Source organism: Ramularia collo-cygni (genome assembly GCF_900074925.1).
Source record: "Ramularia collo-cygni strain URUG2 genome assembly, contig: RCC_scaffold01, whole genome shotgun sequence".
Taxonomy (NCBI): domain Eukaryota; kingdom Fungi; phylum Ascomycota; class Dothideomycetes; order Mycosphaerellales; family Mycosphaerellaceae; genus Ramularia; species Ramularia collo-cygni.
The window spans coordinates 2,567,102-2,590,870 of NW_019716255.1; the positions used below are offsets into that span (position 1 = coordinate 2,567,102).

At 50.6% G+C, this 23,769-nt stretch overlaps 6 protein-coding genes; 3 read left to right on the plus strand and 3 right to left on the minus strand.

Annotated features, from left to right (window-relative positions):
* Window positions 1-1,843: 1,843 nt before the first annotated feature.
* RCC_00883 (uncharacterized protein) lies at window positions 1,844-3,270 on the plus strand (the record flags this gene model as incomplete). XM_023766087.1 has 2 exons in its annotated part: window positions 1,844-3,038; window positions 3,092-3,270. The coding sequence occupies 2 exons, from the start codon at window positions 1,844-1,846 to the stop codon at window positions 3,268-3,270; spliced, it is 1,374 nt and encodes a 457-aa protein (XP_023621855.1).
* Window positions 3,271-5,598: 2,328 nt separating this feature from the next.
* Window positions 5,599-6,741, plus strand: RCC_12270 (uncharacterized protein; the record flags this gene model as incomplete). XM_023766088.1 has 2 exons in its annotated part: window positions 5,599-6,549; window positions 6,607-6,741. The coding sequence occupies 2 exons, from the start codon at window positions 5,599-5,601 to the stop codon at window positions 6,739-6,741; spliced, it is 1,086 nt and encodes a 361-aa protein (XP_023621856.1).
* Window positions 6,742-7,301: 560 nt separating this feature from the next.
* On the minus strand, window positions 7,302-7,628 carry RCC_00884 (uncharacterized protein; the record flags this gene model as incomplete). XM_023766089.1 has 3 exons in its annotated part: window positions 7,302-7,409; window positions 7,465-7,563; window positions 7,614-7,628. 3 exons carry the CDS (start codon window positions 7,626-7,628, stop codon window positions 7,302-7,304), a joined length of 222 nt encoding a protein of 73 aa, XP_023621857.1.
* A 2,011-nt stretch (window positions 7,629-9,639) lies between these two features.
* Window positions 9,640-10,089, plus strand: RCC_00885 (uncharacterized protein; the record flags this gene model as incomplete). Its single annotated transcript, XM_023766090.1, has 1 exon — window positions 9,640-10,089. One exon carries the CDS (start codon window positions 9,640-9,642, stop codon window positions 10,087-10,089), a length of 450 nt encoding a protein of 149 aa, XP_023621858.1.
* A 2,944-nt stretch (window positions 10,090-13,033) lies between these two features.
* On the minus strand, window positions 13,034-21,020 carry RCC_00886 (uncharacterized protein; the record flags this gene model as incomplete). XM_023766091.1 has 2 exons in its annotated part: window positions 13,034-13,186; window positions 13,245-21,020. The coding sequence occupies 2 exons, from the start codon at window positions 21,018-21,020 to the stop codon at window positions 13,034-13,036; spliced, it is 7,929 nt and encodes a 2,642-aa protein (XP_023621859.1).
* A 1,460-nt stretch (window positions 21,021-22,480) lies between these two features.
* RCC_00887 (uncharacterized protein) lies at window positions 22,481-23,271 on the minus strand (the record flags this gene model as incomplete). XM_023766092.1 has 2 exons in its annotated part: window positions 22,481-22,516; window positions 22,576-23,271. The coding sequence occupies 2 exons, from the start codon at window positions 23,269-23,271 to the stop codon at window positions 22,481-22,483; spliced, it is 732 nt and encodes a 243-aa protein (XP_023621860.1).
* Window positions 23,272-23,769: the final 498 nt, after the last annotated feature.

Here is a 23,769-nt window from a genome sequence, read left to right on the forward strand (position 1 = left end):
CAGCTGGGCCGCAGCGTACTTCTGTAGTATCCATAGGTGCGGCAGTTGAAACCAGGTTCGCATCTTTGGGAGGAGATGAAATCATTGCTAGGTATATATGAATGAGATACGACTAGAGACCTACACCGCACTTGATCCTCATTGGTAGCAAAGAGCGAATATCTTGACGCTCGAAGACTATCCAATCTCTAAGACGGTCCAGGAATACCCTCACCTCTGCAAGACTAGTAGCCGACGTCAAGCATGTCCTAGCCATACATGCCGCTGGATGACCTATAGCGGCACCGCAGCTTGTGACACCTGAGTGCTATGACCTCAGCGACATCCTTCAAGTCAACGCCGTACAGCTTGCGGGACTCATAAACTCGTATCGCGAGGGAGGAGATCCGCTGCCTAATCACCAATCTCAGCAGAACCATATACGGACGGTATTCGTTATGGGCATTCCCAATTACGGTGAAATGTCTCTTTGGCTCGTCTGTGCCTACCAAATCACTCCCATGTCTATCTGTTAATCCGGTCATATCCATGGTGCGCTTCGGAATAGTATCTCACAAATATGAATCAGAGAGAAGCCGAAACCAGCGCCTTCCGACCGTGGCGAGTTCGTTTCCAAATGCTGAAGCATGGTCTGTGGCCGGCAGTAGATATTGTTGTCAAAAGCAAGAGGCTCAATCAGCCGTTAATGCAAATTGACGCCTTTCTCTACATGTTGGTGGCCTTGTAGCGAGCATCGGTGCCGGGATTGGGGCAAATGGTTGTTCTTGTAATGACGATACGTGGCAGTGGGCGAAGAAGGGTCCCTCAAGTTGAATATCATCAGTGATCTCCGGCTCAAGTCCTTCTTATATCCATTTGTCGGAGGCTCCTGTTCAATCAATGCTCTTCGGTGGTCTTGTTAATGGTGCTGATGTTGTTATTGTCCAGGATGTATGTTTTCATGGTTGATTGGTGCAAGAAGAAAGGCAGGCCGTCGAGATCGTGAAGCCCGAGTTCCCGTTTGTCGCCATCCATTGGTTGGAAGATGAATGATTCGAAGCGAAGTGGCGGTGCGATGTTCGACAGGGATGATTGCAGATTTCTTTCCCTGTGCAGATCTTCGCCTGCTTCTTGAAATAGACACCGTACTTGTACATGGAATGGCTCTTTCCTTCCCTCCCGCCTCACCACATGTTGTCATATCATGCATGATGGAGTTGGAAGGTGGAAGAGCGAAGTGATGAAGTGATGGGGAAAGTGAATGTCAAGGAAGGAAGGGCGGGAAGGCGGGCTTCGGCATCTCGTATAGCACCAATCAGATGATCCGCGGAAAGTGGATGTTCCTGACGCGTCGCGTGCTGGATGCGAACTCTCGTCCAACTCTGGCGGATCTTCCTCGAATTTCAAAGTAAAACCCTACCTAGTACCTCCTCGGCCCTGCCAAGAGTCCAAGACGGAGTCGTCGGATGGACATGCAGGGTCTTGAATATGCACACAGGAACGCTGGAGTCGTGAATGATGAGGAAGATAGGGATGAGAAGGATACAACGGTCTTCAATCATCCTCCTCCCACGTCTGCGCATGGTTCGGTTCGTTCGGCAGACAGGGCTTGGATCATGGCATGGATGCAGGCATTCATGCTTCGGATGTGATGTGCACTCTCCTCATTTGGCGCCACTACCTTAAGTTCTAACCAAACCATCCATGCCTCGGAGGTGCATGATGCTTTAAACGTCTTTTGGGATTCTGACACCTCCTCCTCCACCCCATCGCCCTTGCCAAAGATTACCCCCTTCCTCCCCTCCTTCCCTCCCCTTCCCTTCCCTCACGCAGCACCAGACCAGACGTCTCTACATGGCCCGGGATGCCCGGCGTGGGCTGGAGTCTGAAACGAGTCTCGCTGCTGGTGGGCAGTTGCATTTTCCTCATCATCTACTGGACCTCGCGCAGCACCGCCGCCGCCAATCTCCTCCTCTCCGCCTCCGATGATGACGACAACCTCCCAACCGCGCCGCAACGACCCCACTTCGACCTCCCCGACTCGTACGTCCCGCCTCCGCCTCCGCCCAAACCGCCCAAAAAGCCGGCCATTTCCTGGGCCGAGGCCAAATTCAAGGCCGACGCCGAGGAAGCCGCACGACGGCGCAAGGAAGAACATGAGAGGAAGTTAGCGGAGCTGCCGGAGAACAAGGCCAAGGCGGAGGAGAATGCAAAGAAAGTGGCCGCCGAGCAACAACGTGCGCTAGCCAAAGAGAAGGAGCTGGAGGCGCAGTCCAACGAGCACATGCTGCCATTCCAGTCCGATTTGGACCATCTCGACCTGCCGACGTTCAACACGCGCCACCTCCGCCGCTACATCCCGCACAACTGGAAGGGCGCGGGACATGCCACCATTGCCACGTACCTAGCGACGCCCGGAGGATCGCTGCGGGAACCCTACTTCCTCGCCGCCCTCCAACTCGCATATCGTCTGCTGTGGGATCCGCGGACCAAGTCGGAAAACACCTTCACCGTCTTCGTCGCTCCCCACATCACCGATCAACAGCGCGACATACTCTCCGCCGCCGGTGCTCTGGTTCGCCAACTCGATCCCATCGACACCCCCGCCGAAGCCCAATTCCCCCGCTGGAAATTCCAATTCGCCAAATTGCACATGTGGAAGCAATTCGACTTCTCCCGCGTCCTTTTTCTCGACTCCGATGCCTTCCCCATGCAGCCCATTGACGATGTCTTTCGCGCCCCGCTACAGGACTGCAAGCGCGACCTCCTCCCCATGGAAGATGCCGCGTTGGCCGACATCCTCTGCCAATACACTTTCCACGTCGCCCCGCAAGGCTTTCAAAAAGAGGGGGAACTGGCGGAATTGAATGTCGGAGTCATGTTGTTGCAACCCAATGATAGCATGCACAAGAGACTGTTGCGAAACTACCCCAAGACTGATACTTGGGATACGAGAATGGCCGATCAGGGCTATCTGAGTGAAATGTTTCGCAGTGATGGGCCCTTTCCTTTTGAGAGTTTGGATCGCAAGTGGAATGGCTTCTTTCCGCAGGAGAACGGTGGGTTCAACTCTACCCCACACCAAATGTGATGATGCTGACGTTCGGACCAGAAAAAAATACACTCAAAGTCGTCCATGAGAAACTGTGGATGCAGGCCACGGATCCAAACGATCCCTTGAAATGGGCCAAGGATGACTTCATCGAGACCCATCTCGCCATGGTCAAGTTTTTTAACGGCGATCTCTTCCCTGCCATGAGGGAGAAGGACGGCTTGAAGGAGTTTGAGTGATGGGATGCATTGCATGTGTTGGTATGATATGAAGTGTATGAGAACCTTTCTTGGATACCCCCCTTCATGTATCGAGCGACCAACTACTCGTGTCGCGCAATACGACCAAGTTTTATATTCATGAGGTCGCTATTTGCGACGAACCACCGAGGATGATTACGTGCTTTCCTTTCCATGCCCTCTACAATTGGAGATGTGCAAGAGTCTCTTCGTGTAAGTATACTTATTCGATGCTCGCAAGAGAAAATCCCATTAACTTGATAGATGTCAAACACCATGAAACATAACAGTGTAAATGGGATACAAAATTAGAGGAATGACCGGGATTGAGACAAATCTTGTAGGTGCAGCCAGTAATGGTTGTGGCGGGATGTCTTGGCGTAGTTTCCCGATCGGGGAGACTCTGCTTGTTCTATGCAGTTGTTTACAGAGTCTGCCGTGTATATARGAATGTGCCATTTTCCCCATTAACAAAGTTAGGTCAACAGGAGCCAAAGATAAGTGAGCTTTCCAYGCACATTTGCGGCGAGATTCCTTGCCATTTTTTCGGCCATTCTCGTATGCATAATTGTATATATCTTTATGTCGAGTGTTTCGAATCAAGAAWGCTGTTTTGTTGAGATATCAATGTCGTATGCCTATCTATGTAAATTAGATACCAGGCGGAGATTTAATTCGAGTCAGATTTAGCGGAGCGAACCTCGGACGTGATCAGATGCTAGTGTAATGCCATGTATGCTTGATCAAATCACACCTCATCATTCGCTTACCGTGTTCCCATCCTCAGAGGTCTGCCGGCTTACCCGCAAAGAATTGTAGCCTCATGTTCATGTTATAGACCCGATAGAAGCCATGGCGTTTCGCGTAGTATATGCATGGAAGAAGACGCTCGTCGGGCTTCGTCGAGCAGGTGACACTAGTATGTGATTTTGAGGGTGGGAKAGATAAGAAGACTGGAGACCTTGGAGGCATTTAGTCATGCAGCTTTTTGACACTAAAGACACTATCTTGCAACATGGAAATCCCGTTACTACGTGCCACGTCAGAATATCTGGCTTGTTGACAGTTAGACGGAATGGAAGGGAGAGAGCCGTGTCGAATAGAAGCCGGTTCCTAGAACGGCTCGGCAAGTCTGGATTTACACCATCCTTCAATGTGGGTACTGAACTCCATCGCGGTCCCGAGATCTCGTAGATCTCGTAGATCTCGAGCGAGAGAACCTAAAGACGCGGGAATTCCGGTAGAGGGATACCTGCTGCCTACGACAAACTTGCTCCATATCGTAGTGTGCGCTACCGAGGCACTTTGCTGCACCGATAGATTCAACGGCGAAGTAGCGTGATGTGCACTGCACGATTCGTAAAGCTACCTAGGTAGCCACTGGAGGTCTAAACTTCACGCTTCCTCCGTAGATCTGGAGGCCCCACACACACCCCGGAAGAAGATAATGCGCTTATTAGAATTGCCGGGACTACTGCACCTTGCAATGACATGTGAAGGGCTAGGTGGAAAAGTATGATGTGATGGCTGCTCTGTACACCGTGTCTTTATCTGACATCATCATGCTTTCGGTGATGCTGTACTTGTACTTGTCGTACCTACCGCCATTTGTCAACACTCAAGGACCAAGGGAGTGCGACTTATCAGCTCCGCAATGATATGAGGAAGCCACTTGGTGGTGTGTGATATTTGCTCAAGGAGTTTTGAGTTGTTCGGAGGGTGACGTAAAGTGATGCATGGTGACTGGTCATACAAAGGACACATCAGGGCAGACCTCGCAGTACACCCTCTTTCTAGTCGAACCCGTCAATGGAATTACCCCGACCGGCTTAGCATCAACATGCATTCGGCTCCTGGGTGGATGCGTTGCAGCGATTTGTTTTCGGGGACGGCTCCAGATGCCGATCTAGCGTCCTCACGCGCGCAAGTCGCATGCTTTACGGAGATCTACCCTGACGCCAGGTCCGCGGCAAAACCAAAGGCAGCTACCGTGGAGACTATCGTCGGAGCTATACCCACCATCTGACCATCTTCAACTACCGAGGCGGGGGGAGGGTTTACCGGAGAGTTCGGTGGAATTCCAACCAATGTCACCAACTGTTGGGGGTGCTAGCTGAGCGATCAGTACCACAAACACCATGGCTTGGTCCAACTCAAATCATTGGATACGCATGCGTGAAGATGTAAACYCTAGCCGTGGTGTGTAGCAGGAGCAGTGGACACCGACTCAAAACCAATCTGAAAGTCGCCGCCTATGCGTCCGGCCTCCCCTTTCCAACTTGCAGCCCCTATCACGATATCCACGAGCAAACTTCGCAATCAACCAACATGTCCCTCACAATCGCCCTTACGTACGACCTCAAAGCCGACTATGAGATTACAGAAAGTATGCCGGTGGATGAACTTGCAGAGTTCGACAGCGAAGAAGTCATTGCAGGCCTGGAACAATCAATGATCGAGCTCGGTCACAAGCCCATCCGGGTGGGAAATTTGTTCCAACTCGTTCGAGCTCTCGCTGCCGGTGAGCACAAAGCTTGGGATCTCGTGTGGAATGCCGCAGAGGGATATCATGGGACGGCTCGCGAAGCACAAGTGCCTGGTTTGCTCGAGGCATGGCAGATACCCTGCATCTTTTCCAATGCTGCGACTCTGGCTAGCATACACGACAAAGCGTTGACCAAGATGATTCTAGCGCACAGAGGAGTGGCCACGGCACCCTTTTTGACGATTCGTTGGCAAGATGAGGTCCCGACTCTCGGGGTCGAAGAATGGCGGAGAAGATTCCCTCGGTTGGAAGATGATTTGCAGATCTTTACGACGAGGATACCAGCTGTCTTCGTGAAGCCAACTATGGAAGGCTCTTCCAAGGGTATCTATACTTCCAACAAAGCGCACAGTGCAGAAGATCTCAACGCAGCGATTCGTACTCTACGCCAACGCTTCCCCACTCAGAATCTCATCATTGAGCCCTTCTTACAAGGTCGTGAATTCTCCGTGTCGATCCTAGGTTCGGGAGGAGAGGCGCGGGTCTTGGGAGCCGTTGAGTTCCAGTTCAAGCCTGGAAGCACCACCGACTTCCTCGCGCTGGAATTGAAGGATGACGATAATGCCTGGTTGGATATCATCAAGGACACCAAGGACTCGTCCATCGATCCTCTCGTTGAGACTGTGAAGACGCTCGCTCTGGAAGCTTGGAGAGCGATCGGATGTTATGATGCGGGTCGAGTCGACGTTCGCTGTCAAGGGATAGGCGATGAGGCACGGCCTTTTGTACTAGAGGTATGCTAGAATGCATCCGAATTATCCAGCTGCATGCCCTTGACAYATTCTTTCCAGATCAATGCTTTGGCCGGCATGTGTCAGGGCGTTTCGGCTCTGCCTTTGACGGCCACGAATGCTGGTATGGACTACAATACTTTGGTTGGTGAAATCATTCACAGTGCGATGCAGCGGATCCCGACACGGCGCTGAAAGCTCGTGTGCTGCAGTTCGAAACCCTACCAATGTATATCGCCTGTCAGTGGTGGAATAGTGAATCTGGGCGGAGTCAAGAGCCGAAACCGCCTGAGTGGAAGTATACTCATGATTCTAAATGCCCTCCTCTTCCTGCAGCATAAGAGGAATAGGAAGAATCACGTCAAAGGAATCCATCAAAGAGGGGATTGGTGGATGAAAGTGATGAGACGGTGCGGAAGYCAAAAGCGACACGCTTCACAATCCGAGGGATGATCTGGAACGACGTCAATGTGGGCAACAGTGCTCAGGCCTTCAAGTGAGCACAGCACAGCGTGAGCATGATATGGTAGTGGTACTCGGGCCGTCACTGGTGCCAAGGGAAAAAGAGCGGCCCGGCTTGTGGGCGAAATATTCAACACAAGGGTCTCCATCGACTTCATTGCGTTAATGTACACAGATATCGCTGCGTAATGCCAACACTTCCCATCTGTACACATTCTTGTACTTTGCTCAGGTAGTTGCCCTTGTGATGGCGTAAGCTAGACTTAGTAGGTGATCTTGACTCATACCAGCCATTAGACGCGTAGTCGGAAGATATCGTTGTACACGAAGAAGCCCCCTTCCTGGCCGGGCATAGGCTGGAGAACAAACATCCGAGCGAATGGCAAATAATCACCAGACATCTTTCCAACACGTTAGAGGCTTTATGAACTCTTCCATGGACCATGCATGACCTACCGTCAGTTTACCAGTGACCTGAATAGCAACTCCCCCACTAGGAGCGGGTTGAATGTCCTTTGTGTCGACCTGGGTTTGGACATTTTTCAGATTCGGTTTCTAGTAGGGATTAGTATGCCATAATCACGGAATCATAGAAGCCGACTGACGGAGATCATATCCATGATTTTTTCGGCGCCCTGAACCTGGTTGCCCTCCCAGGTAAGCAAAGACTCTTGTCTCTATCTTTCTGGTCAGCAGAGGCATTCCTCAGCCTTTGTCCACGTAGTGCATACGTATAGAGATGCCAGTGTGGGTCTGGAAGTGACATTATCGAACGTCGAAAAGTAGTAGTCAACGAAACGATCTGCGAAGGTATGAGTCGGAGCTGCGGCTAGCAAGGAAATAGCATGGATAGAAGCACACACTTCCAACAGCGTTATGGTCTGATCATGGCAGAATGTTAGTGATTGTATTCCGGCTCGTGGTCAAGTAGTATTGAAGACCTACCCATGTCGAGTGCTTGAGCTTGGAAATCGGAAAACTTCTTCGACTTTCTGATCGTGCCGAAAAAATAAAGAGTGATGAATGAAGACAGTCCACGCTCGAGGGTCAGGGGGTAGATATACAATTACAACCTCCAGATCAATGCRTCTCCATGTCGATGACGATTGTTGTCTTGGGCTGTTCGAATTGATTCATCTGGGTCCGACGGAGCTCCGTAGTCCGACGGACCGCTCCTTTCCTACAGCCCCAGTTGGCCGACGCCTTGAGCGACGACGACGATGCCCCGCAGCTTTGATCGTATCTCTCGGGATTGTCAAATATGGTAAGTTAGTCCTCGTCCCCTCCAGACATGTACCAAAATCATCGAATGGATTTACGCCTTCCCCTTTCAGGAAGCTCGGAAACTTTGGTTCTTCCGCCCAGTGCTTCATCCATGGCGTGTCCGCGAAAGTGATGATATGCTTATTGTCAGTCCAGCAAAGCGAGTATTTAATCTTGTCGAAGATTCGACGTCATGATGGTTCGAGATGTGCTGTAACCGCCACAAACTCCAAGGTTTCGAACGTGGCTGGCAGCTAAGTGAGCCAAGTTTGTCGTGCTTGTCGGTGTGAGAAAGATACCAGTTTGGTAGAGACACGTCATCYCATACCATCTCCTTGGCTTGATTACGGAACTCGGTACTCGTAGCAACCGACTTAAGGACTTCTAGTTTTTGCGGTTCGGGGATATGTAGACACGGGGAATTCGGAGAAGGGCATTCGCTTTGAAGAGCTTATTGATTAGACGGACGCTCATGACATTCTCGTTTGGTAGCAGATCTGCTATCGTCTGAAGGATGTTATTTAGTAGCGCCATAAGTTCGAGATTTGCAGCACTCCGTCGAGCGTTTAACCCTGAGATTACCACAGCAATGGTGTTGAGGGGGAACGTAAGACGATATCGGGGAGACGCTTTTGATGAGCATATGGTATAGAAAAGGTCATTCACTGGGTGGATATCAAATGGTTCCGCAGAGTCGGCAAGACGTGATGTGGCTTAGCGTGTGGCGTGTCGTKATGTGTCTCCGTCCAATCAGAAGCTTGTGGCTCGGCACGCAGATACACTCTCCTTTTACCACTCCCGAAACGAAAGCCATTGACGAATGCATCAAGGTTCACGGAGCTTCACAGAGCACAAGTAACCTCAGTCACCAGTCCTCTGTTACTGAGGGAGGATGCGTGGCTGTTTGAATAGGCAGAGCGGATTCACTTCGACTTCCGGAACAACGTTTATCCGAATATCTCCCTCCCTTCCGTAATTAGAAATGGTAGGCAAAGGATGGAGGATTGCTTAGATATTCTACCGTGGCGCTTATTTCGTTCGTTGATGCAGATGGGTAGCCGCCCACGTATACAATCACGAATGTTAGATATGTCTTACTTCTCCCTCCTCCCATTCTTCCGAACTCTTTATCCTTCCACATAGCTTTTTCTTTCCGCGCCATGCCCCTCTACACAAATAAAAAAAAAACAAGCGAAAAAACAAACACAGTGATAGGAATCAGAAGAGTAAGAACCATTTCCATTTCCTTGTTACAACTCTACGAGGTAGCAAACCTTTTCGCAACATACTTGAACAACACATCACCACCTCGTAGCTGTTCATTCCCCTTCTAATCAAAACACCCCAACCAAATCCGATTAGACAATAATGACCACCAATTCGGAAATCAAGGCAAAAGTCCAATCGAGCCATAAACTTCCTCCCGCCTCACAAGCTTTAGAAGAGGAGGAGAAGAAAGATGAGGAGCAAGCTGCCGAGTCCGTTGAAACTACTCCCACAAAAGAAGCACCTTCCGCCGAGGAAAATGCTTTCTGGGAAGCGCTAGAGGATCTCGTCGACGACATCTTCGAGCGAGCGAATAAATCATACGTCAGTGGCGAAACTATCGAGCCAGTAATGCAGGAACTAGAAGCGTGGATCCCTGCGGCCAAGATTTTGAAGTGGAAGTCGTTGATCAAGGAGATGAAAGGTAGAGAGGAGGAATGTATGAAGAGAGTTTTGGAGGCGGTTGATCGCGCGGAATGTGTTTTTCTCAAGGCCAGGAAGATGGGGATTGTGTTTGGGGGGAGGGATGGGGAGGATGCTGGGGAGAAGTAGGGATGAAGAAAGGAGACAGTCTTACGCGCATAAAGCTCTTCCGAGAATGTCGTTGAGCGGGATGGTAGTTGTCTTTTGATGGTGTTAATTATCGATATGCTATCGTTCGATATCAAGTGTTGCCATGCATCTCTTCATTCCGGGAGGGTTTCGGGGTGTGGAAAGTCATGTTGGAGTTTGCCTTGAGGTCGTGAAGACATGACTGAGAGACCTGCGTGTCTCGTGGAATTCAACATGTGCCTTATTCACTACGTAATTATCCACCATTGCAATTCGTTGTCAATTCCTCTGCCGCTTCATGATCTTCTTCGTTCCCTTCCCCTGAACACCCTCCGTATTCCTCGCTTCAACTCTAGTCACCAACGCCAACCCCATGACTTTAAGCCACAGCTTATCCAGCTCACCACTCCTCTCCGGATACTCTTCCCGCAGTCCCTCGATAGATCTCCCAAGAGAAGTACGCTCTGCTTCCCATATCTTCAACAATGACTTAACACCCCAATCCTGGCTCGATAGGTCTTCAAGGGTATGATATTTCCAAGTGACGATGAAGGGAACCCATGTATTTCTTTGAGAAGGTTGGTGAGGTTGACACTCTGTGACTGCTGCGATGAGGTTACGTTGTTGGYGATGGAGGTATTCGTATTCTTGTTTCAAGGCTAAGAACTGGAGTGGGAAGGGTTTGATAGGGCTTATTTCGGTGATTCTGGACATTGTGGATGCTTGTAAGGTACTGCAAGGTATTTTGCTGGTGGAATTGGAATGAAAAGGACGAGGGGATGGGTAATCATCGATTGAGCTTCGGATGTATCACAAGAGCAAGAACCTGTGTGCGAGTTGATGATGCGTGGGCACTCGTGATGCCATTTGGACTCATTTGCAAAGTGTCCATTTCCGTACAATTGTCCCCTGACAGTCGGATCTCTTCAGCAGCTTATCACCCTGGGGAGTCGGATAATCAGATTGGTAGACTTGAAATTCGATCGATGAAGATCTGTTTCCGAACCAGACGCTTGGACCATGGGATGAACATCGTTGTCGATATCGTAGAATAGCTCAGGTGCGCAATACTTCTGCGAACTGATAGCAACGGGGTCCCGTACTGCATCTCTCGCGACTAGTTCTGCTCGATGCTGTTTGAGCCGGAGCTTGTTATCTTTGAGAGTGATGAGGAGGTCTTGWAATTCTTGTTTTGAGGTCACCAGTCGGTCGTCGAAGCCAGATGAGTAAGATCAGTGGCGGTTGACCATGGTGGTGATATTACTAGATTTACTTGGTGAAGATGAGTTCTGTCCAAGTCAGGAGATCTGGCCGCTGGACCGGAACAAATATTGTTCCGAGGACGCCATGAATGTGGTTTTCCCTGACCGATCTTGCTCCTAGCTCTGTCCTTGGGATACATGATGAGACTCAAAGACATGAGTCAAATTAAAATTCTCCGAGACGCTGCTATCGACTGGTGTAGACCCCTGAAAGTATTTGGTCGTAGGATCTACATGTTGGTAGAAAGCTTGCCACCGCGCTTTGTTCATGCCACGTCCTCTGGCCTCAAAAACATCTTTATAGACATCATAACATCATCAGACGATAAATCGACCCATAGAACTACAGAATATGGGAGGCAAAAAAAGAAAGAAGAACAAGAACCATCAAAAGAATCCTCAATCGGCTGCCACACCACAACGCCCACCTCCACCCAAGTCCGCCGAAGAAGTAGCATTCATGACAGAATTTGATACACTCATCACAAACTATGGGGGGCCCTTGCCCGCTCCTACAGCTTTTGCAACTGAGTTGTATAAAAGGCTGAAAGAATGGAAGCCTGGAATGACGAAAAGTGCATGGAAAACTTTCATCAAGAAGCAAGATAAGGCCCAGGATAGCAGCTTGAAGCGACAGACGATTAAGAGAGTGCTTATAGCTGTGGGCACGTTGATGAAGGCCGATGGTGCGAAAGCCGTTTAGGATGATACCGAGAATCGGGTTTGTAAAGGGTCTCTAGACTAGCAGAAGCACTCCTTTCTTTTGAGATGTCCCTCCTCATTCAATGTTCTTGATGTTTGAATTCGATGGGAAAAGAGTGTCTCACGCGGTATAATCTCTACTCGTTCCTCTAATTTATAAGTCACAAACTGGTTCGAGAAATTACCCTCCGAAAACAGCGGCGACATTTGCATCGTTGTAGAAGCTTTCGGACAGTACGGCGTTGAAACAACGTCGCATGTCTTCAAGTAACTCTCGATTACAGAGGCATCAGCAGGCTCGTCCAGACACCTAAGACGGCCCACCGGACCCTTGCACATAGTACATCCCACCAAAACACTCATGATAGGCAGAAAGAAGGAACACAAAGGTCACCAAAACAAGAAAGCCACAACAGCCACTCCGTAGCTAAGCCCGTCGCCTGCGAAAGATCCCAAGGAAGTCGATTTCTTCGAGCAATCGAGAGATGTCGTAGACAAATGATTTTTGCATGTGAAATGTGGCCTGGACGTGACCACATCCAGTGATGGAAAGCAGCTGTGGCTAAACTGTAGCAATAACTGATAGAATGGAAACCTGGAATGACGTGCGAGCAGTGGAAGCAGTTCAGGGAAAAGTAGAAGAAGTCTCTCTCTATCTTCGAAGGATTCAGTTTCGGATATCGGCATGACTGTGGACGAGCTGATTACCAGGGATAACTTGGAGAAGGGGTGTGCAATGTACGGCTATGGTTGTCAGCCAGGCGATCACGGAAGTCACCGGTTCTGGGGAAAGGTGAGCGAAGAAAGGGAAGACTAAAGTCTGAGAATGTACGCCTTCTTTCTGGAATTGCCAAACATTAGTATGATATCTCACTAGTAGTCATTGTTGCAGTCTAGCTTTCGAGAGTTAAATTTCACGCGGTTTCATGCGAAAACAACGCACCCTCTCTATTCGAAATTTCATCAATTTACGATCAAAATTACACACCCGCTCCGCGCAGAATGTCCGCCACGATATCTTGAAAAGCAGAAAGGATACCCTCTGCCTCTTGTTGCGACAAATAGTCGGGTCTAGCCTCAACGCAAAGCTCAACGACAGTGGCAGAGTATGCCACTGCCAATACGATATCAAACTAATCTGGTATTAGCCAACACATTTCGTCGCAAGGTTTGATATCATCTGAGACTCACCTCCGAAGGATCTTTGCCTGTGAGTAATGTAAAGCGGAGTGAACCATCTCCAGGAGATGTATCTCCAGCGAGCTCCTCTTTGAAATCATCATTAGTAGCGCGCTGAATACTCACGATGGAATTGAAGAGCGGCTTTCCCAGGCTCGTATTAGATTGATGCTGAATCTCCGCCAAGGAGACATGCTGGTTCTCCAAATCTTGTAACATCTGCTGTTGTAGCTCACACACCAAAACAGTACCTTTTGCGACAGATGTGTCGACTTGGCAAACCAACATATTAGTATAAGCACCTACGGCATTCTCCAGCTCAGGGATATCCAAATCTCGGCCCGAGGTCAAGTAGCCAAAGCAAACTTGATGGGAGGTTGTGTACTTCCCCAGAAGACATGCCCAAGCGGCTTGGAAGACACTGGCAGCTGTGGTTGAAGACTTGGTACAGAACTCCTGAATGTCAACAGCAAGCTGCCCTCGTATGGTCGAAGTATGTTGTCGATGCTCGATAACGGCAGATTGAAGGATGCCCGTCGTGGACCGCGGAAAGATGCATGGACTTACGGCATTCAATTTGGTTCGCCAATACGTAGTCTTCCGATCACGCTCTTGCCCAGCTGCAAAGTGCTTCACGAGATTACGACTGGTGTTTTGGAGATCGGGAGATCCGATATGGGATCCGCTGTAAGCCAAAGACCACTGTTGTAGTAGAATTGGGCCGGAGGTGCCGTCTGTGATGGCGTGGCTCATATCTATTCGACAAAGTATGTCCATGGTGTCCTGCATTTGGCATAGAAGGAGTCGATGGGGCGGCTCCAGACCACCAGGTCGTAGCTCATTCATCGCACTTAGTTGTTGCTCTGCAGATAGTCGATCATCTGCTGTCAGAAGAGTGACATGGGCTTTGACTGATTTGAGTACGACTTGATGGAAGGCGTAAGCTGTGTCAACAGCATCGATGAAGACGGTACGTAACGAGGGCTGAGAATTGACGACTTGCTGCCATGCATCTGCCAAGCTGTGGATATCGACCTTTGTGTCCCATACACCATGCGCACCAATTTTGTACGTATCAGAAGTCATATAAGTTCCAGGTGATCTGATCTGCTTTATGAGTATGCCGGCAACCAGAGGAGAACATGGAAGAACATGGTGAACTTCCGAGCCATTGGCACTTTGTATCGGTGGTAGAACGTGTTGTGTCAATCGATCCAAGGACGGGTAATCGAGCTTGAGCTCAGGAAAGTCGGAGAGTGTGAGATGATGTCCCTGAATGGCAACRAGTTCCGAGCAGATGTTCCGCAAAGCCGGCACGATACCTGCGGCCCAGAGACGTATCCTTTCTTGGTGTGCAAGATGTCGGTTCCAAATAAATGATAACTGAGTGGTTCCACTCTCAATCACCACTGCCAAGCGAAACAGAGCACCAGCGGGTAACTCATCACCGAGCTCAGACCCTCCGGACAGGTGGAGGACACTGAAGAGACCATCGCCTCTTTCGAGCTGTTGATACTGGCCTTCATAGTTGATCTCCATCTCGTGCACAGGGCCATGCTTTTTGAATGCGTCGACACCTGCAGGGTTGAGATAGCGAGAGGCCCAATACGTCCATCCTTGCCCTGGAAGACTGCGGTACATGTCTTTGACCACACGCACTGTGCTGAGTACACTGCTCGCTGTATCTGCAGAAAGATACATTGGACTCATTGTGGTGAACCAGCCTACCGTTTGTGTCAAATCAATCTCACTGCTCCAAGCTTGACGTCCGTGTCCTTCTTTGAAAATGGTGAAACCGCTTCGCTCTGTGAACTGCTGAAAGAAGGCCTGCCATACCGCAGAAAATATGAGTTCCTGGGGGTTTGTGCTCATGGTAGTATTGGCTTGATGAGTGAGGAGGGCAGTCGTTTCAGTGTCCAGCTCAAGATTGAGGTAAAGTTGGTCTGGCTCTCGGTTGGGTGTTTTCAGTTCGTCGAATTCCCAGAAAAGGAGATTATTGGACACATGCTTTGCATATGGCAGAACGCGATCTGGATCGAGATTCGGGGACTGCGCTCTGCGWATTTGCAACTCATTCCAAGCGATGAATGACATCGACGGCGTTGACGGCGAACTCCCTGCTGTTAGAATGCTCTCCAGATCGCCAAGAACGATTCGCCACGACACTAAATCGACAGCCAGGTGATGTGCATGCATCAAGAGATGCTGCATACAATCCGGGCCCTCCACCAACACCGCAGAGAAGACAGGGCCGTCGAGTGGACTCAGTCTGAGGTTCTGCGCCATGTTGATTTGCTCGAGCTCTGAAAACGAAGACGCCTCAAAAATCTCGAAGTGATGGAGGTCAACCGCTGTGGATGGTAGAATTTGCTGTCGCCAACCGTTCTCAGACTTCATGAACCGCGCTCTTAGCATATCATGCCGCCGAACAATTTCCGCTATAGCAGCCGCGACCGTTTTCCCGATCGCGGGACGGCTGAAGGTGATGTGGAATTCCTGGTYGTATCGATGCTTCTTCGCATCAATGAGATCAGTTGGCTGGAGGTCGAAGTACCATTTCTGGATCGGCGACAGTTCAAACCAGATATCAGGAGATGTGACTTGCACATCGAGCGACGGAACTTTGGGCTTATTGGCATTAGAACAAGCTAGTTGAGCCAGGCGCTCGGCCCCAAGTATACCAGGAACCGTGATGGAGAAATGAAGCCCTCGACAATGTGATGACAACTGCATCGCTGTGATTGAGTCGCCGCCATTGGCTACGAAAGAAGCGTCCAAATCGATCCGTTCACTCGGAACATTCAAAATGTGGGCGCAGGCTTCCCGAATGAGCGTTTCGTTTTGATCTCGAGCGTGGCGAGCCCTTGTGGTATCAGAGCTCGAGGCACTCCGGCAAGTCTCGTTTGCATCCAATGCAGAAACCCAGTCGACCAACCGCTTCCGATCTGTCTTCCCAGATACATTCCGCGGTATATTGTTGACTGGGATCCAATTGGATGGCACCATATGGGATGGTAGGGTCTTCTCCGCTTCACTCCGAATGCTCGCCAGTCGCGCCAGCGGTTCTGTCTGCACAAGTAATTTGATATCTTCTCCCTCGTTTTCAGCATCGCAGAATCCATCCAAGGCAACCACGGCTACAAGCTTCTTCTTCCAAGGGCCCTCAGGTATCATGCATACTACCTGCTGCACGTGAGGGACCCGAGCAAGCAAGCCTTCGATTTCTGCAAGCTCCACTCGCTGGCCATGGATCTTTACCTGGTTATCTTTGCGTCCTACGAAGACTAGTTCACCTTCTCTCGAGCCGTATCGTACCAGATCACCGGTTCGGTATAGCCTCGCATGTGGTACCTCCGAGTCACGGAGCCAGGGGGGATCGACCACGAAAGCCGCATTCGTTCTCTCCTCATTGTAGAGATAGCCCGGTCCAACGATTGGGCCATGCAATAGCAGCTCGCCCACACAACCGATTGGTATGAGTGAATCATGATTGTCAGGATCGACGATCCAAGTATTCACACCCAGACCCTTGCCAATGCTAATCTCTGAGTCTTGCTCTGATGAGAATTCTACATCAGTAATGGTAGCTGTAGGTGTACATTCACTCGGTCCGAATGGGTTCTTGACCACAGTAAGTGGTGCCCATCGAGCTGCGTCCTCATAGCGAAGTTCCTCGCCTCCGAGCACAAGGGTTTTCAGTCGTGCTATGTTCGAAAGCGGAAGTGATCTTGCAACCGAAGGAGTCAGGTCTGCGTGGGTAACACTGTACTTTTCGAAGGCCGCTGGAAGGAGATTTTGTCTTTCGTCCTCTGATGGTACGCAAAGACAAGCGCCCACGGTCAGCGTATGGAAGATGTTTGACCAGGCCACGTCGAAGGTATATGCGGCAAAATCCAAGACGCGAGAGTCGGGGCGAAAACCATGCGCACTTTGCTGATACTTGATGGCACTTGCGAAGTTGGAATGCGTAATGACAACGCCCTTTGGTACTCCTGTGCTTCCTGATGTGTGGATAATGTAAAGTGGGTCTTCGAGGTTGACCACTGGCAGCTCAATGCTGTGCAAATCAGGAATCGCGAGGAGTCGACAAGAATCGAGGCGAACGTGCGTACAGGAATCGGGCAGCACCATCGCCAAATCTTGGTTCTCTAGCAAGGTCAGTAGGAATCTGGGCTGTACTCTTCGCAGAATATCGGCGACCCGCTCATGCTTTTCTCTTGCGCTATGCAATGGCATTGATGCAGCGCCTGCCTTCATCACAGCCAGAATTATCACCACCGCCCATTTGGACTTGGTCAACATTATCGCCACTATTGAACCTGATGTCACGCCCCTGTTCACCAAGTCTCGAGCGAGATTGGTCGACGATCGATCAAGCTCCTCGTACGACAATTCGCCATCCCAAGCAGAGATTGCCGTTTTACACGAATGTTCCCTCGCAGCAATTTCCACAAGCTCCTTGACACCTGAGCGAGAAGGCTCATGTTGCGTCGCATTCCACATCAGGATATCCTTGCGATCCAAGGGGCTGAGACTGTCGAGCTCCCGAAGGGGGACAATCTTGTTGTTTGGATTGCACAACTGCTGCAAAGCATGTTCAAAGCTTGCAAGTAGTCGTTTTGGTTGAATAGACTTGCAGGCAGAATCGTCGAGTTCAAACTCGACATGCACATAGTCGTCATCGAACGTGCAGGTGATACACAAAGCATATGTGTCGAAGCTTTTGATCTCTTTCATTCTGTCATCGGTATCCTTGTTCGAGGGGGAAACCGTGAAATCGTCGAGAGCGGAACATGAGGCCCCGGTCAATTGTTCCACGATCAACAGAGTCTGGAACTCACAAGCTCTCCTGGTATCTGTGGAAATGCGACGTATACGTTGCAGGCCGTATTGCTCATATCGCGTCAACGCCGTGCCAGTATCTTGCGTCTGCTGCAAGAACTGATGAACCGTGCTGTTGCCGGCATAGCTCCTTGAACGGAAGGGAAGCGTTGCGATAGTTGGTCCTACCATATTGCCGATGCCATCAACCGCAACCTTGCGGCCGTTTGAAATCACTCCGAAAACAACATCATCAGTCCTGTCGTAGCGGGATACAGTGAGTGCCCATCCAGCTCTGATAAATGTGGTTGGGGTGAACGGAGTATGACGCCACTGTAGCCCCTTGAACGTGTGATGGAAAGTGCTCTTGGTTGTTCGCTGGAATGGGGCGTTGGGTAATCGAGGGAAGACAACGCCCTCAAAGCCAGCCATTTGGCTAGCCCAGAACGCTGGAGCAGCTTCCGCAATAGAATCGACAGCTTTGTTGATAAATCCTTGGAAAGATGGAGGCAGCTCCAGTGGCATTTCTCGTAAAGCACAAGCCAATCGTTCGTGGATCAACTCGAGACACCATCCGTCATAGAGAGCATGGTGCACAGAAAGAACAAAGTAATTCGCCGAAGGCTCTTCCACCAGGCCCACGTGAATCAGTGGAGTGCCCAAGTCCATCCGCGGTAGTCGATCTTTCGCGAAAAACTCTTGACAACGGTCTGCAGCATACCATTTCGCCGGCTCATCAACAACGACCTGGCACAGTCCTCGGCGAGGAACATGAACGATCCGGGTGCGCAGTATAGGCGTAGTTGCTACAACCCTTTCCCAGCTCTCTTTGAAGTGAGTTGTCGAAACTTCGGGACGTAAGTGAAAGGTCTCGCGTAAGATGTAATCACTCTGGCGACGGGATGTTAAGGCCAATAAACCTTCCTGAAGTGGAGTGCAGGAGTACATAGTCTCAATTTGGCCACGGTCAATCGAGCACAACTTTGATGCCTCATCGATCATCAACATCGACTTCTCAGTGAGGACGTTGTCAGCCATGACGTGAGAGTCATGGGCCTTCGCTTGGTGTCCAGTTTTGGTGACCTCCCTTGCTAGCTCTCGCAGGTTTGGGAATGTGAAGACCATGGTGACAGTCAAATAGAGACCTATGTCTTGCGCCTCCTTCACGAGCTTCATGACGATCAAGGAATCACCTCCAAGCTCGAAAAAGTTGTCGTCAATGGTAAGCTTGCTCTTGGCCACTCCAAGGACGTTGGACCACAGTGTTCGAAGGCAACGTTCTGCGTCGCTCAGAATTTGTGGTGACTCCCGATCCCTCGGCTTGGATCCCACCAATTCGCTTTGCTTCATGGCTTCTGCCATTGCTCGCAACTTTCTTCGGTCTGTCTTGTCAGAAGACGACCGAGGAAAACGGCCCAGTCCCATAAAGCTGCTCGGCACCATGTGGTGAGGTAGAATTTCCTTGAGTTTTCCCTGAGCTGCATTCTTCAAGTCCGACATTTGAAACAGTCCTTCAGCCGATGGGAGACCTATCTCGAGGAAGGCAACGAGACATGGCTTCTCGACATCTCGCGGTACAACGAGATCGACAAAGACACCAAATCTGCCGTCTAGAACGTTTTGAACGTGATGTTCGATCTCTCCCAAGTCTGTGCGGATACCGTTTATCTTGACCTGGTTATCCGCGCGGCCAACAAAGGCTAAGCTGCCATCTGCACCGAGACGGACAAGATCACCCGTCCGGTAAACGTATCCATGCCGTCCGTCCACACAGCTGGAACCACTCGTGAGCCAAGGTGGGTCTTGCACAAAGGCATGTTTGGATTGCTCCGGCTCGTCAATATAGCCTTGACCTACCAGTGGACCCTCGAGGAATAACTCGCCGACTTCACCTATCGATGCAAGTTTATCACAATCTCCGAGCTGAAGTACCCAGCAGTTGACGCCATGCCCACGGCCGATAGTTCCCCCGAACTGCTGATTTCGTTCCAATTGAGCTATCGTGGCTGTTGGAGTACACTCGCACGGTCCATAGACATTAATCAAACTCACTGATTGTTGCCAGTGACGCACGTCTGCTTCTTGTGCCGGCTCTCCGGCTATGACCAGTGTATCAAGGCTGCTAATGGCCTCCTCCGAAAGTAGCCTTGCAACAGACGGTGTTAAGTCGATCCAGGTGGCGTTGAACCTTATGATGGACTCAGAAAGCTCGTTTCGACGTTCCTGATCCGAAGGTATGCACAAACAGGCGCCGCTTGTAAGAGCATGCAGAATATTGAACCATGTAGCATCGAAGCCATAAGACGAGAAGTCGTAGATACGCGAGTGCGATGAAATTGCCAGGGCCTTTTGCTGATGCAGAATCGCACTGCTGAAGTTTGCATGAGATATGATGGCAGCTCTCGGGATGCCGGTGGTACTTCCAGAGGTACAGACAATGTAAAGCGTGTCCGAGGCAATTATAGTTGGAGCCACTTCGTTATTGTGAGTGCTAGCGCTGAGCCTGTCCACAGCGTCCATATCAAGCTTGACTGTGGTACGACCAGCCGCAAGGGACTTGGCCAGCTCCCAGTGTTTCGCGGAGGCAAGCAGTATATTTGGTTTCGTTTTTTGGACAATCTGRCCCAAAAACGGCAGAGGAGTACCACAATCTAGCAGCATCGATGCTGCTCCAGCCTTCATGACGGACAGTATCGCGATAGGGGTCCATTTTGACTTCTCAAAACAGAGAGCCACGACGATTCCAGGCCCGAGTGCCGCAGACTGTCGCCGGAGCTCGTTCGCCAGTTGGGTTGAGATGGCATCCAGTTGCTCATACGACCAATCGCCGTCCCATGCAGAGACAGCCAACGCTGAGGGTCGTTCTCTGCAGACTTCGCTGATGAGATCATGGACAAGTTTCTCTGAGCTTGTCGGTAATTCAGAGTTCCAGTTCCAGATTTGGTCGAGATCTGACTTGTCAGCCATGGCTATGTGAGCGACGTTTGAGGAGAAGGCGGCTTGGAGTGAGAAGCGGCAGAACTGCAACACCAATTATACTGTACCAGATGTGGTAGAGCATCAAACTGATTAAGAACCGGGACTGCATTTAGTAGACGAGCCCGACGTACATCATATAGAGGCAGCGAAGGGGAAAGGCGCCCCGGCAAGTAGGGGGCGTTTCGAATCATAGTTGGGAGGCTCGACCAGCGAAGGCCGGCAGCGCCGTGCGCCTACACCGAGCACCACAGCCTGCTTCCTATTCCTGTGGGTGTACAGGGCAGTTCTGGTGATGAAATGACTTATTCGGCAATTAGCCCACGATGTCTTGTGCATGCGCCATGGTGCCACAGGCTTCGGTCAGCTCCTGTGCTCTTTCGGGGAGGCGGCTCCGCTGCCAAMTCACCACAGCTGGCATGCTCGGGAGGAGTCTGTGGGTTCTCACAACCTCCAGTCCAGAGAGATGAAATGAGATGTTCGTGGATGGTGGACAACGTGTGCATGTTGATGTAATGTACAGAGTCCTCAATGAAGTAAGACCCATTGTAACACACCGGTTTAGTCCACCACTCCTTCCTCTCAGAGAGATGCAACAGAAACAGCTGGATCTCGGGTCTAGTCCACAAACAGGCACTGCAAATGTCACGTGAAAGCCATTACCGTGTCTTCACAGATTCCACGCTAATGCAGGAGTACATCACGACCCTGGAACAATCGTGAAAGGGGTCCGGGATAATCTCACCACACATCCAGGATTCAGCAGAGCGCCAAATTTTGATGCAAAGAGTCGCTGTAGAGAGGCAGCTGTTCCCACCCAGACTCGCTCTATACTGTCCTATCTCCTTCGTGCGATCGTCGAGCAGTCTGTGAGTTAGCACATCGAATTTGCAGTTGGACTCACTATTCCGATTGAGTTCATGATCGGGGTGACTATTGCATTTCTTGATAGCCCGAAGACATCCAGGCGTTGCCGGCGTCGCCTTGATGAAGCCCGATGAGCTGCACAAAGCTCGAATAAGTGGAAGGCGGAACCATCAGGCTCACTCAGCAGGCTTCAGGTGGCGTTCACTTAGGACGCCTATTGCCTACAAGGGTAAGATCGTTTCGTTGTTGACAAGACCGAGTCGCTCCGAAAGTAAGACCATGACACGATCCTCGCCAGGCATAGCTCTTTTCCTTGAGTTGGAGTATGTGATGCAATGTTGCAACACCGAGTACACTGGAAAAGTAGGGTTTGCTTTCAGCCGTTGTTTGTCTCGAATCCGCCTCCAGCCTCTGCTAGATCCCAACAAAATGCCCCGGGTGTTTGAGAGCCCATTGTAGTTTCGTAATCACGCCCGTGATTTGAAGAGCTCGTGCTAGACTGTAGTTGATCCAACCGAACACGTCTCTCCTTCCTTGCCATTCCTGAGACCCAGCAGGTAGTAACAATGTAGAGTGTGATTGATCTACAATCCACTCGCAGAACGCAGACGTCTCGCCACCTAAGAATTGTCAGAAAAATGAACAGTCCCAAGCATGAGGGGCACAAATCGTCACTCACCACCTTCACATCCCCGTCATCTCCAATCCCCGAATCAGCGCGATAGATCAACCCATCCGTATCCTCTCCAACACCAAGCTCCTCGCGACAAGTCAGACAGTACCACTCAAAATCCTCGATATTCGATGGCAAAGGCCCGTCGAACCCAACACATCCAGTATGAAACCACTTCCCACCAAGACGACAAGCCTCTCCGTCACAATGGATCATGTCCTGTTCATCTTTTTCCTCGCAGTCATCATGGCAGATGTCGGGGTCATCGTCAATCTCGTCGTCGATAGTGTACTCCACAACGACCTTCGAAGTGGGCTTGTAGTCGGTCTCGGCGAGGTAGTCGTAGGTCTTGCGCTTGGGTTTCGATTTGGTCGGAGTAGGTGCTGCGCGCTTCTTCTTGTTGCCGGAGCTCTTGTATTCGCCATCAGGATCGGTGACTTTGCGCTTCCGAGACTTCTTGGTGCTCTTCACGGGCGTTGATGGCGGGATGGGTTTGGAAAGGATGGGCTGCTCAATCGTAGTCGATGAATGCTCGTCCTCGAAGTCAGAAGCTGTCTGGATGTCCGGCACAGTCGCCGTGGCAACGTCGCCTGGAAGTGAAGTGGCGAGATCCACAGAAGCAGATGGGAGAGGCGGAGCAGCTGTGACTGGGAAAGACCAGGAGCCATCTCGCACRCTCAGGAGAGTGTTGAAGGACTGCATCGTTTGCTCCATCCCAGTTGATGTGCAACGAGTGTGATGATGTGGCTGGGTCGGAATAAGCTTGTAGAATTTGTTCGAAACATCGGCGACCGCGACTTCATTCACTCGAAAATCACGGGCAAAGGTGCCAGGCAGCAGTCTGGGAAATGTCGTTGATTCAGTGACATGTTCACCTTCCAAGGTGCGCGCGCGTTGCGCAATCGATAACATATGAAATGTGGGCGGCCTTCCAGTGTGAATTGTATCCAGAGTTGCTTGTGACATGACATGACTGCAATGTTCAAGCACATGTTTGCCAGGCCTTCCAGCATGGGTCGCCAGTCTTCTCTTCTGCATCGAAGTCAACATTGCAGACTTGGCCATTCCTGGGAGCGACAGCAGTATCAGCTGTTCTAGTGCGTCGCATACCGCGATCAATATCGCATCGATGGCACTACAACTCCAGTCTTGTGAGACGATAAGCCATCGATCGCAGAGCCCACTCGAATTGCCGATCCT